Below are 15,201 nucleotides of genomic sequence, written 5' to 3'. Positions count from 1 at the left end.
AAGGATGGATATTGGATTTTTTTTAATCTGCCAAACTTAAACACATCCCTAGTCATAAAAAAAGTTGAAGATACTAACCTCACAGGCCTTTCTGACTATTTGAACATGAAGTTTGTCTTTACATCTAAATATTCAAGGAACTGAAGAGATTCTTCAAATACCTGGCTGTGGCCCAGTATTTCCAATTTACTTTCTTCCCTTTTGGACTCTTCACTGCTTCCACAGTGTAAACTAAATCATTAGCTGCAGTTTCTGCTCAGCTCAAGCTCAGGTACATTCATATTTACCCATATTTCATTCAGTCTGTCTCCTTGATGGAGTTCATAGGTTCATAGGTTTATACTAGGCTATCTGCCCTAGGGCATTTATAAGCCTAGCCAGAGTGTGTTTGGCTTTTGCAACCCATTTTAAATGAATTTTGCTATGCCCTTTTTCGAGGTTAGTATACTGTGCCTCTGTCTAACAGTGACACAGAAGTGATACCTGGGGTAAACCTACTATCTCCCATCCACTCATCAAGATTCCTCTTGAAGAGAGTCAATGAGGAACTCTGCCTAACCTGGACTGGGATTTTATTCCAGAGTGAAGGGAGCCTCTGGGTTGTGAATCTGTCTCTCCAGCATGTCCTATTTATTTCAGTGCTGAGGTTCAAGTCTCTCGAGCTCGTAGCTTGATGGGATTTGGATTTCCTGAGGTGCAGCATGTCCATTAATTCCGGGTTGGACATGGCTTTATACGTCAGGCACAGATCGCCTCTGAGCAGGCGGTATGCCACTGAGTAGAGCTGGAGTTTCTTTAACCGGGCAGCATATGGCATCTGTTTGAGCCCTTTGATCCTCTTGGTGAGGTACTTTTGGGGTCTTTCCAGTTTCTGCAGGTGTCTGGTAAGGTACATCCCAAAAGGGGCGTTGTACTCAATTATGGGCCTGATGAGGGATGAGTAAAAAGGCACAATGACCTCCCCTGATCTAGATTTAAATCCCTTCATGATTAGGTGGGCTATATAAAATCTTTTTCTAACCACTTTGGCCACGTGGTTGTCAAATGAGAGATTGCTATCAACTTGGGTCCCCAGGTCCCTAATTACTTCTTCCTTACTTAATGGATTATCACCTATGTGGTAATTTGTGGGCACTTTGTTTTTGCCAAAGGGGATGACTATACACTTTTTGGCATTTAGTTTGAGGCCATGGCTCTGGCACCAGTTGTCTGTTTCTATGAGGCCCTTTTGTAGGATGCTTGTGTCGGCTGGAGAGTCTATTATGGCGCCCAGTTTGCAGTCATCTGCAAACTTGGTCAGCCACAGTCCTTCCATGTTAGCCTGTACCTCCGAGAAGTATATACCGAACAAGAGAGGTCCCAGGACTGAGCCTTGTGGGATGCCACTTGTAACTGGTTTGGAGTCTGACATGGCTCCAGCAATTCTAACCATGTGGGTTCTGTCCTTGAGCCAGTTTGCAACCCATCTAGTGACACAGGGGTTTATATTTAAGGTGGTGAGCTTATCTATAATGCCCGAGTGGGGTATTGTATCGAAGGCTTTTGCAAGGTCCAGGTAGGCTGTGTGGACCACCTTCCCCTCGTCAGTGGCCTTGGTGACTGTTTCAAAGAAATCGACCAGGTTTAAGAGGCAGGATCTGCCCTTAACAAAGCCGAACTGGGTAGGATCCAGTGTCTGTAGATCCCCAATATCTTTATTTATGAGGTCCATGATGATCCTTTCCATAGCTTTGCAGACCAAGCTAGTCAAGCTTATGGGGCAATAGATTCCAGGATCCGTTGAGGCACCACCTTTGTGGAGAGGGACCACTGTTGCTGTACGCCACTCTTTGGGTACATATCCTGTAGTAAGGCTGAGATTGAACAGTAGTTTTATGTTTGGGTTTAGTTCTTCTTGGAGTTCATGTAGGATGCAGTTAACCAAGAACCCTTTCTACAAAGTTTTGTGCATGTCCAGTCTGGATACTCATTAGACTCTGAAAAACTGCCATTCCCACAAGAAGACTTTATTTAAGGGAGTTTTGGACACCAAGGCTATTATATTATTTCTCCTTCAGAGAATAGCTGTCTCCTTAACTCATTTTTCGAAATAGCAGTAATGTCCTGAATGACTGACAGAGAGATGCAGTTCTCATGGCTCTCATGAGCATACTCCACAGCAGAAAAACGCCTTTGAACGTGAAAAATCGTCATCTATATATTAACCAATGATTTATGCATTCATTCACATATTTTCTAAGCATTCCAACTGACCCAGGAAGTAATTTCTTTCTAATACCTCACTACTTTGGTTACTTCTCTCCAGTTACTTCCCACTGTTTCTTGCATAATTTCTATTACTCAATTTGAGAGCATTGTCAACAAAAATCTCCTTATTCCATACCCTCTTTAGCTTATTTTTCATTATACTAAACTAAAATACACACACACACACACACACACACACACACACATATATGTGTGTGTGTGTGTGTGTGTGTGTGTGTGTGTGTGTGTGTGTGTGTGTGTGTATGTGTGTGTGTGTGTGTGTGTGTGTGTGTGTGTGTGTGTGTGTGTGTGTGTATCTATATATATATGGGTCTACTTCAAAACAATGAAAGATCACATTACCAAAAACAAAATTACTGTAACGACATCGCCGTCTCACCATCTAACAATGAAACACACTGCTCTACCTCAAACCCACCTAGGTGGGGGGCTACACCCCCACAACCCCACAACTAAATATACCATCTCCAGGATCATACTACAGTGGGGAAAAGGGCAAATTTCCCCTTGTTGGCCACCTGGTTACTTACTCTGTGAACTCCTTTGGCATTCTGGTCGTTCATGAAAGTCAAGTTCTGGCAATGTCCTCTCTGTGATGTCATCCTGTTTAATGTGGTCTGTCATTGTTGAATGCTTCAGATGCTTCAGAATGCTCCATACTGAAGTCTATGGATGTACAGCCACTAAGAGATATTTACTGTGACTGCTTCTATAAAATATACTACATGAAATGCAGTTTTTCTGTAGCTAGGCATCAGATCTGTACTTTGTGTACTGTACATTGCATTACTGGTACTCTGTGTGTACAGTTCAGTAGTACACGTAGTTATTCTGTGCCTGATCTCATTTCAGTCGATCTGTACTTTGTATACTATACAGCAAATTTATGGTATAATGTACTTTTTGGGTGGCTACTAATTTTTGGTCTGATCTAATTTATTGCATATACTTGCAGATGTTTTTCCTTTATAACATAAAATGTGCAACCCTCTAAATTAAATCATATAAAAAAGAAAATATAAGCATTCTTGTCAGGTAGTAAAATTATTTTTTTTTTTGTTTTCTTTCCAACTTAAAGTTTTTGAACCTTTTCCAAAAGATATAGTTCTTTAAAGAATTAGAAACAGAGGCAGTCTGTCACATGTAAATGAGTGTTTATTTTGTTTTTCTTGTACAGCTTTCATAGTTGATCACCTTGAGTCTTCATGAACATTGTTTAAATGTAACCTTGCTTAATATTTAAAATTATCTGCCAATAATCTAAAAATTAATATTTATCTGCAAAAAGTTTTAAAGAGTGTTATTTTGCCTTTATTTACTTATTTTTTATTGTACTTGTCCCCCCCCCCACACACACACACTGCTTTCTGACCATTAGTCCTCTTATCAGTCAATCAGCTTATTCATTTCACCTTCACTAAGGGCAACAGATGACCAAAAAGAGCAATTTTTTGGACAGTCAGTATGGGTTTCACTGTGGCCCTTAGTGGCTGATGTGTACATTCGCTGTGTGAATTGCCATGCAGTATCCTACTTTTAAAAGATGACACACATACTCCTGTATATGACGAACACAGAAACAATGCCCCATTGACGGGCAACTGCCAAAGCAATGGTCAAGGAGACAGTTTAAATCCAAGTGCTACATGTTATTCTGTCCCACTCTTGCCAGGATGGGTGAACCATATGCTCTTCAATCCAGTCCCCGTACCTAACTTCTCCAGCACTGAGACACTGCTCAAACTCAGATCATCCGGCTTGTAGACAGGGCTCCATCCCACAATTCCATGCAGCTAAGCTTTCATTTATTATTTTAGATGGCATATATAGCATCTCTAGTTACTGGAATAAGATGAAGTACAATTTGTTTTGAATACAGGTGGACAGATTTACAATTGAAGCAGTCGACCTTGGACAGATTTTCAAGATAAAGATTCGCCATGACAATACAATGCTGAATGCTGACTGGTACCTGGAGAAAGTAGAAATCTTGGATGAGGACTCCGAAGAGTCATACCTGTTTTTGTGTGAACGATGGTTATCGAAAAAAAAGGAGGATAAGAAAATTGAAAGAACTCTCTATGTAAAGGTATGCTGATAAGAAACAATGGCAATGTCATATTATTTGTCATAACTGATCTTAACATTTAGAAATGCATCACTCTGAAGCATCACAGAGTAAAAAATCATAACGATATAGGCAGATCTGTTTCAGAAAAGTAATCAGTGCTGCACAATTTTGTACGTGACGTTTAACAGTATAATTGAGAAACAAAAAGTCTAACCGCTATTGTTTTATAAGTATATTAACAAACGTTGAACAAAAGTAAGACACCCATCATGCATTGCACTTTGATAGTGTTTAACACATAAAGTTCCTTAAGTAGCAGAGGCATATCTAGGATGGACTTAAAAGGGCAGTTGCTCCAAGTACAAAGTGTTAGGGGGTGAGATCATGTGACGATAAGTCTTCAGTGCATTACCAGCGTTTGTAAATGAATGCTGACATTGCATCAGAACTGAATATCTTTAGTGATCTGTGCGTGACACAAACTGTGGCAGTTGTTTGCTACATTTCATAGGTTCATAGGAGATTACTAGGCTAACAGCTCAAGAGCCCTTACAAGCCTAGCCAGTTTTATCCAAGTTTTACTCAATTTTCTGTCCCTAGTGGAAAGATAACAAGGGTCAGCAAGTGGAATTCTGACAATTTTTACAGACTGCCTCGGTCCATAAGGGACATGGGTGCCACCCCAGTAGTGAATTTGTGATTTCCCATCCATTGGTCCAGATTGCTGTTGAAGATGGTCAAGGAAGGGTTCTGCTTCATGTGAAAGAAGCATATTCCAGAAGAGGGGCAATTTCTGGGACGCATACCTGTCTTTCTAGCATGAATTATTTATGTCAGAGATCAGGTTTAGATTTTTGTAGTTAGTAACCTCATGCAGTTAGTTTTGTGAATATGCAACATTTTTCATCAGGGTTAGGTTGTAGATCACCCCTCAGTAATCAGTAGGAAACTGAATACAGTGATAGGGCTTTTAATCAGTTCACGTATGGCATGTTGGTTATACCCTGTATTTTTATGGTGAGAAACCTATACGGATGCTCCAGCTGATGCAGGTGCCTGGCGAAGTACATGCCAAAGGGTGTATTGTACTCAATTACTGGTCTGATGAGGGCTGAGTACAGTGGTGCTATGACATCCTTAGATCTAGATGCCATGCCCTTACTTATAAGTTGAGCCACATAGAAGGATTTCCTTATCACCGTGGACACACTGTGGTCAAAAATCACATTACTTTCAGAGTACACAAAAATATCACCACTGGGTCCACTCATAGGAGGGTGCTATCAGTCTTGTAATTTGCAGGGGTATTTGATTTCCCAGAGGATATTATTATGCCCTTCTTCACATTTAGTTTAAGACCATGGCTCTGACACTAATCATTAGTCTGCATCAGACCTTTCTGTAGCATATCAACATCATTTGGGGAGTCAGTAATTGCCCCCAACTTGCAGTCATTAGCAAACTTGGTCAGCCAAAGCCTATCTATATTTGCCTTGACATCTGACAAACATATTCCCAATAGGAGAGGTCCAAAACCGAGCTCTGTGGTACTCCACTGGTGATTGGCCTCTTGCTGGATGTGGATTCCCCCACTGTAACAATGTGTCCTATCCGTGAGCCATTTAGCAATCCATCTGGTGACGTTGAGGTTTATGCCTAATTTTCTGAGTTTATCTATAATATCCAAGTGGAATATTCTGTCAAATGCCTAGGCCAGGACAAGGTAGATGGTATGCAATGTCTTACCCTCATCCATGCCCTTGGTGACCTTCTCAAATAAGTCCAGCAAATAAAATCAGCAGGACCTGCCCTTGATGAAATCAAACTGGGATGGGCCTAGAGTCTGAAGATGTCATTGTTAATCTGTTCCATAGCCTTGTATATGAGGCTAGTCAGACTTAAGGATCAGTGGATTCTAGATCAGTTGATGGTCCCACTTTGTGCAGAGGGATGACTGCTTCTGTCCTCCACTCTACTGGGACAAATCCTGTCTATAGACTGTAATTAAATAGAGATCCAAGTGGGTCTGTTAAGTCATGTTTTAAGCTATTTAATAAGCACATTGGGATTCCATCAGGGCACATTGATGCCACGTTTCTAGCTTTAGAGAGTGCAGTGACAACTTAATCTTTTGTGATAACAGGCAAAAGAATGTAAGGGGATATTTTATGGGGAGTGAATGGAGGTGATGAAGGGGTGCAATCTGAGCTGAATTTATCAGCCAGCAGGTTTGCTATTTCTTCTGGCTGAGTATAGGTAGTGCCATCAGAAGCCAACTCAACACATTGTTGAGCATTTCCCTTAAGATATCTGACATAACTAAAACATACTTTGTGATTATCCTTTGCATGGGAGGCTGTTTTAGTCTTGTATTTAGATTTTGAAAACTTGACTTTTTCCCTGATATGCCTGTTAAGACTACTGAGGGATTTTTTTCTCTGTTGTGCAGCCTCCCATTTACTTATAGACAGGAATTCCTTCCTCCTGTTGTATATTCTATTTATGCCAAGGGTCCACCAGAGTGGCTTTTTCTGGCTAAATGTAGGTTTAGTTTGGTCAGGTACTGCCATTTCTATGTCATTGTTTAAGTAGTTGTACAGGGCATTGTGCATACTTCTGCATAGGCCTCCATATTTTCAGTGTTAAGGGGAGCTTTAAAATTACCTATGCTGACACTTAGAAGATTATTCACCTTTGAAAAATCTGTTACGGTTTTAGGGTTTGATGGGGGGGGGGGTACTGCAGTTACATTTATTTCAAAGGAGGCCAGCTTATGATCAGATCTTACCAATGAGGATATTATGCTGGGGGGGTGCAATGCTCCTCCATGTCTGTGAGTACTATATCAAAAATATTTGAGCCTTGATTGGGAGCACAGGACAGCTGTTCCACAGCATTTGCATTGACAAAGTCCAGAAATTGCTATACTTGCATGTTTGTGGTTGTATATGTTTCCCAGTTTTTGGAGAGGTAGTTAAAATCACCCATGAATAGTGTGTTGGTCTAAATTGTAAGTGATTCTAGTAACTTCAGGTATGCAGATTGTTTTTTATGGCTCCTGGTTGGGAAGCTGTAGATAGCTATGATATGTTGGGGGAGTTTGCCTGCGGTCAGCAAAACATGGAGTAGGTCAACCGAGTCATCCTGCTTGACCAATCTAGAGGTGTGATTGTTTTTTAAGTTAATGGAAAAACCTCCTCCTTTCAATTTTCCTTTCCAGAGGGTGGTCTGGATGTGTAATAGGCATTGTAGCCTTGCACTGCTGGAGTGTTTTCTACAGCCTTGAACCCTCTCTTTACGGAGTGCAGTTTCTTAGTAAGATTCCTAGCACTGAGCTGTTGTACCTTCAACTTGGCATTAGAAGAATTTGCAACATTGGTAGGTCTTTTGGTTTGGCACTGCCTAAAAAAGGCAATATGGGGTGGCTAATGCCATGGCCAGTATTTGAAAGTCTAGCAGCGACGGGTGCAAACCACCTCTGGCAAACTAGCATAGTCTGTTGATCATGTCATCCCAGGATGACAAATACTGGATCCCCTTAGAATGACACTAGCAGCCAAACCAGTTATTGAAGTCAATCATTTTCAGTTTGTGATATCATTCTTGGTGAGGTTAGAATGCAGCTCAATGCGAGACTAGTACCAGCCTGCGACATGAGAGAGAGAAGTCCATCATGTCTATTTTCATACAGTCCAGGAAGGTAGATCTCAGATCATTCACACTGACATGGAATACAACTGAGTCATACTGGTACTTTTGTTTGAGTGACCTCAGTGCCTGCATGATATGGTGAATTCTGGCCCCTGACAGGCAACTGACTGTAACCCTTTCTTTCTCCAACCTGGTGACGGGAGTGGGGGCAGTCCGTGTTCCTCACGATGAAGTCTCCTATGACCAAGATGTTTGTATGTCTGGTGTTTTGCCTTAGGGGGTTACTTGTGGAGACACTGTGATGTGTATTTTTATGTGAGTGGTTGGTGTTGACTTGATTTTGTTTGTATTTGGTTTCTGAGGGCAGGGTATGGGTGGCCGTTGACGATTTGGTAGGTTACCTGTGAGTACCTTCGCATATGTAGGTTTATGTGTTGAGATCTTATGTACTGAGGGAAATTATGTACATGTGCTGAAAACCTGTTTGTCATTTTATTTGTCACTATGTGAGAGGCATGTCTCAATTTTCAGTGTAACTACATCTCTCACTTACTGTGCTCGTTTGTTTCAGGATTAAGTGGTTGTTAGTATACATGAGACAGTTGCTACATTTCCTCAGGATGCCCGTGTCCACCAATCTGGCTGTGTAAATAACAGGAAAGTGCCTATCCATGGTTTCAGGTTTTTTACTATGGGTTTAACCAGAAAGATGAGTGGGGAAATTTACCTGGATTAGGATGGTAGTACACTGACAAAGAATGAGTGCTACACCAAGTGTGAAGTGCAGCTATCCTACAAGGTGATGCTGCTCTGCAAGTAGCTCAAATGCTCATACAGTAGCAGTGGAACTGGGGAAGGTTGCAGAGATACAATAGTTATTCTAAGGGAAATTTAAAAATTTTAACTTGATAGCATTTGCTTCAATACAGAGCACTGCTAACTGATGCTACACAGGGAGCAGCCTAGCGCAGACACTGGGCTTATATATGACAGGAAAAACAAGTTTTGCAAAAGCAAGGCCTACAGACCAATCAGGAAAACACACAATAAGGTTTAAATGTTACAGGCATGTTGCTACAGTTTAAAAGGAGAGATTTTTTTGTTTGGACTACACAAGGCGCTTTATTTATTTATTTATTGGGGGATGGTCCTGCGAGCTACAATAGCTAACTACACCTCTGTTAAATATAACATAAATTAAGGAATTCCATACAACTATATGACTTTTTTTTTCAAATGGTATCTTTGTCACCAGTGTACTAAGGGAAGGATTTCAGATACTGGAAGAACATTAAAAAATGCCAAACAAATATTTGACCCTATTCTTTTTTTTTTCAAATAGTTATCTTTACTAACAGTAAGCTGTGGGGCAGATTTCAGATTCTGAAAGAAGATTGAAATCTATATTCTTGCACAGAAAGAAATCAGACCAGTTGCATATCTACAAAACTTGCTGAAATACTCATTGCCACAAGTTGGCATTTATCATCATTTATACATTGTTCATTAATAATATCTGGTCTCAGAAATATTAGAAAAATATTTCCCTAACCATAATTTCCAGCAAGCTTTCATGCAAGGATGCTGCCCATTAAAATCCGGGGTCGAGTTTTTTTATTTATTTTCTTAGGGGATGATTGGCATAATGGTTATGGTCTTAACCTCACAGATACAAAGTTTTGGTTTGATTCTGACCTCTGGTTATTGACTAGGCTTATAATGGTATGCATGCTTTACTTATGATTGAGCTGGACTGATGGTTAGATAAATGGAATAATGTGACATTAAGAGATGTAAGTCCTAAGATATTTTTAGTGTCATATAGGAGGGATAAAAGCATTAACGATTTTTTACTTCATAGTCTCTATATTAAAAATCACAGATAAATTAAAATACTTTAGTAGAACCACAGGGTATTTTCCTTGCAGTTCTTGTTGTAGTTGCTATGCTGCTGTTAGAAGTTGTGATAGAATTAATAATAATAAGTATGAAACAAAACTTTTATTGTGACAGTGTTGTAGTTATTTATGCAAAGATGCAATCATACCAGCAGAAAGAGTTGATCCTGACAAAACTGTAGCAGAAGGGCAAAGTATTAAATGTTGGAGACAGTAGAGTGTTTGTGGAAAATTATTATTTATTGTACACCAGGTAGAAGAGAAGCTAATTTATCACAGCAATTAGTAAATGTTGAGAGGCAGGTGTGAGATTCAAGCTGCTGTTTCCAACTGTCATCAGATTATTTTTCTTGTAGGATCAAAGTAATTTTTTGATGTAGAACAGGCTAAGGGGGGAAATACAAAAGTTTGTCCAACAATGAGAAGACATATGTATGGCTCCCAAATATGCAACAAAGTATTGAAGATTCAGGATTTTTGCTTAGAAGTGTTTGCATATGTAGACTCCAAAGAATGTTTTTCAGTTAGATGGCAAATGTTGGAGGTGTGATGGAGAAGAAAGAGGTAACTGAGAACATATGTTTTGGGATATAATGATTTGGAGGACTTTAAGAATTCCCTAAAGAGTACTCTTTCATAAATATTGGGTAAGCAAATAGGTATAACTAAGGAAATTACTTTTTGAGCTAGGTATAGGATCTGAATTGCCTAGACATAGTAAGGCCTTGTTAAGTTTAATTCCATTGGTTGCCAAAAAAGCAATTACAAGAAAATGGAAATCAAAGTCTAAACCAAGTGTATTTGAAGTAGTGAATATTATAACAGAGAGAGAAAAGAACTGGAAGTGTGATCTTTAGAAAGGGATAGGAGCAAATTATATAGAAAAAAATGAAATTGTGGAAAAATGCATGCAGGATAATGTTTTGGAGGAGGAGTGAGGTTTAAGGGAAGGCAGGAAATGATCAATTTATGTGATGTTGGATTGATGATAATTGTATAAATGTGAACATGTTAACATGATTTGTTTTCTTTTATATAAATGTATGTTTGCGATGTTTAAGTGATAATTCAATAAAGGTGTTAAAAAAAGAATAAAAACTATCAGTAAAAGAAATATCAGAATCAGAGTCAATACAATCAATCCCATTATTATTTAAATGAGGAAACTCATTAAAATAATATTTTAACTGCATTTTCTCACAAATTTAAATAACCAAAATGTAATAATGGGCTCCCTCAGTTAATTAGTAGGAACAAACTTCAGTCCTTGTTTAAGAACTCACAATTCATTGTCTGTTAAATTAATGCCAGGTAAATTATACACATTAGTTTTAAAATCTTGCTTTTGCTCTTCATAATACTCAAAATATTCACTTAGTAAACAGTCAAAAACAGAAGTAATGTAGTTTTACCTGGTTATTAAGTAGTTTTAAAAATGTCAGCATCTTCTTAACAAATGCTTTCCCACTTTATTTTTTTTTGATAAAAACCCAGAAATTCTTGGGTTACCTTAAATAAAGAATACATCTGAGTGCAATGCTGCATAATTTTATATTTCATGCAGGCTGAACTTAATTCATCTTCTCCCTCCTGGTGATACTCTAAAGTTAATTTGCATATAGGAAACATCTCTGAGCAATAGTCTAGCTCAGGCAGTGACTTAAATATATTGTAACAAAATAAACCCACCACTTTATTCAAAGTCAGATAACTGGATTGGTGAGCAATAAAAATTATAAGGTTCTGCTCAATTAAGTCTGCCCCCTGTGGTGGTCATGTGTTGCGGAGCAAGGCATCTCTCTCTGTGCTGATGATTACCTGGGTTCATGAAAGGATGTGAGCCTCTGGAAGGGCTGGCTAGTCAGGATAGCATGAAGCAGTTGATGACCAGCCTTCCCAGGCTGGAGGGGGTATAAGGTGTCTTTCTGCAGGTGAAACCTCTGATGAAGACCAATTGTCATACAGACTGACTTAGTAGGGGAGAGCAACACAATACATTGTTCATGGAGGCTGGATGTACATGGATGGAGAGTAGCCGATGCTGTATCACAGAACTGTGATTTAATGTAAACTCTCTGATAAACACATTTTAAAACATTCTGAATATAACTGTGTTCAAGTCTGACACATTAATCTGTGTAACAAATTACAACTTTTGTCATTTAAATCCTTGCCAAGGTCGAGGCTGAAAATGGTCCTTGGACCAGACCACTCCACCTATCAACTTATTAAACAAATGAATAATTAAATGACACAAAGACACTGGAACATAGATGTGATGTAATACATTTTATTGGTTGCAATTACTCAAGCTTTTTAACTAGCACAAGCCCTTCTTCAGGAGTTATAAAAAAGGTATTACATCATGTCTGTGTTCCAGTCTTTCTGTTTTTTTGTTAGTGGATCAACACGGCCCTCTTCAAACATAATTTGGATCAGTGGACAATGAATTGCAAATTCAAACCTGAGGCAGTGCCTATTTCCCTTATGAACAGGGGCAATCTGTAAGATAATCAATGCACAGACAGAAATCCATGCCTTCAGGGGCTATATATCGGGTAAACTCAGGTTATATTGGTCAGGCTTGTAAGGACCCTTAAGCCGTTAACCTAGTAATCTCCTATGAAACTATGACCCTATGAAAAGTGCAGTGTGCGCTGACATCTCTCTGTATGTAGCTCTCCCTGTTAGGTAACTTGACTTGATTATCGTACAATTGCGAGTCCTGATGACCCATCTTCTTAGCTCTAGAAATTCTACAGTTAAAAGACCTACCACCCAAGAAGTCAAGAGGACTGGTTAATGAAAGGACAGATCTATGATTGTCCACTATGGTACTGTAGAGGTACTTAATGAGAAAAGACAGGGTGGGAAGAAGTAAGACAGAGATTAGACATTGCCCGGATGGAGGTTTAGCTAAAACAAAAATCTTTAATAGGTAATATATCGTGCATATAAGATACATATACACACACACACACACATATACATATATATATATATATATATATATATATATATATATATATATATATGTGTGTATATATATATATATATATATATATATATATATATATATATATATATATATATATATATATATATATATATGGGTCTACTTCATTTGCCCTAACTTTCACTTTCCCAACACCCATTTGCCCAAGACCAAATGACTGAAAGCTCATTTGCCCGAAACTTCATTTGCCTGACACTTCATTTGACCGACAAGTATTATTGGCAAGAAAATGGAATATGCCCACTTCCCCACTGTAGTGCGACCCTGGAGTTAGAATATATAGTTAGGGGGGTGGGGGGCACAGACCCCCACAACGGGGGGTGTGGGGGTGAAGCCCCCCACTTACTTTTGTTTTACTAAGTAATATTACATCAAAACTTAACATTATAATATTACATTAAGATATATATATATAGATATAGATAGATAGAGAGATAGGGGGAGGAGAGACAGGAGAGGTTCATAGGTTAGTAGGTTACTAGGCTCACCACACTGTGGTCTTTATAAGCCTAGCTGTGCAACCCAGCCAGTTTTTGTCCTCAACTGCATTTGACACCTATATGGTGGATGTTCACTGATAATGATGTAGCTAAGGATTGTGTGTGGGGTGGGGGGGTATTAATTTGAGATTAGTTTTTGATATTGGGCTCTGACTGTCAGGGGCATGGGGGGGCTTAATGGGAATTCAACGATTTCCCATGCAATGATCTTGGTTTCAATTGAAAAGGTCAGGGATGAACTCCACTTCATTCCATAGTGTAGGGATCGTCTGAGACACATATTAGTCTCACAAGCATTACATATATAATATAATATAATATAATATAATATAATATAATATAATATAATATAATATAACATAACATAACATAATATAATATAATATAATATAATATAATATAATATAATATAATATAATATAAAAGTCTAGTGTTCCTTTATAATAAGTATTTATTTTCTACTTATTTGTTAGCTAGATATGTGAACTAATCCATTCTGATCATTTGAGCCACAACCAATGATAAATGTATAATATATATATATATATATATATATATATATATATATATATATATATATATATATATATATATATATATATATATATATATCAGTAGTTCTGAGGTGTCAATTGAGCATACTTTTCATCAGCTGACAGTGGCCAGTGACTAAAATGTTGATGGTGTCAATATTCTCTAAAATATATGCAGAAGTTTTAAAATGTCAGCAGTACACCCACACATGTAGACTGCAATCTGAAAGTACACATGTAACAGGTATAGGCTCACCATCCAGTTACATGCATACATACATACACATATAACAGTATTCACGCTTATGCATTGATATGACTGTGAACACTAACAGTATGGACTGCATTCTGATAAGTGACCCTGTGAACTACCTGACATAGTCAAAAGTGGAGATACTGTAATGGTATTCATTTTGAAGTTGACATACAATGTTGCATAAATGAAACTTGTGGGAGAAAAGCAAGATACTTTAATAAAAACATTTGCAGATTCATATGAAAGTGTTGAACAAAGTGAAGGAAGTTGTGACTAGTTGGCTCACCTGGTGTATAGTGCATGGTATGAAGTAAAAGCAATATTTTATTTGAAATACACACCTACAAAACAAAAAATGAAAATTGCATGCAAAACTGATAGCTATATGGGTAGCACAAAAAGCCGGGTATGTATCACTTCACCTGAAACTCATTTCACCAAGACAAAATCACCTAAAGTTCATTTCACCTAAGTATGCCTGCAGCTAGATGGAGTCATGGGGGAATGACTGTTGCAGAGATCGTACTATGGTGCGGATAAGGGAATATTTCCTTTTCCTCACTGTAGTGTGATCTCGGAGTGAGAATATAAAAGTAGGGGGGGTGGGGGTACAGGGGGCTTGCCCCCCCTGCATAAAAATAGATTTATTGTTTTTTTTTTTTTTTTTTAACACACTTTAACGAAAGCACTTTTTTGGTGAAAACGCTTTCATTAAAGTGTTTTCGATGATTGTGGAGTCGGATATGGATAGAGATATATATAAATATATAAAGATATAGATAAATATATAGATATAGCTTGATATCTCTCTCTCTCTCTCTCTCTCACTACACACACACACACACACATATATATATATATATATATATATATATATATATGTGTGTGTGTAGATTTCTATGGATTATGGATAGATGGCTATGTGTGTGTGTGTGTGTGTGTGTGTGTGTGTGTGTGTGTGTGTGTGTGTGTGTGTGTGTGTGTGTGTGTGTGTGTGTGTGTGTGTGT

The 15,201-nt window shown here is 38.3% G+C and overlaps 1 protein-coding gene across 3 annotated transcripts in view; it reads left to right on the top strand.

The window, feature by feature from the left end:
• The window catches only part of LOXHD1 (lipoxygenase homology PLAT domains 1), a 2,432,812-nt gene that overhangs the window by 1,871,658 nt on the left and 545,953 nt on the right, over positions 1-15,201 (top strand). For all 3 annotated transcript variants that reach the window (XM_044082024.1, XM_044082018.1, XM_044082011.1), the window contains one exon: positions 4,148-4,357. In XM_044082024.1, coding sequence (XP_043937959.1) covers positions 4,148-4,357 — 210 coding nt within the window. The remainder of the gene's footprint in view (positions 1-4,147; positions 4,358-15,201) is intronic.

The sequence above is a fragment of the Protopterus annectens genome, chromosome 1.part1, assembly GCF_019279795.1.
Source record: "Protopterus annectens isolate FY-2018-M chromosome 1.part1, PAN1.0, whole genome shotgun sequence".
In the NCBI taxonomy this organism is placed as follows: Eukaryota; Metazoa; Chordata; order Ceratodontiformes; family Protopteridae; genus Protopterus; species Protopterus annectens.
The sequence above is the reverse complement of the archived record's forward strand: the minus strand, read 5'-3'. Positions and strand labels throughout refer to the sequence as shown.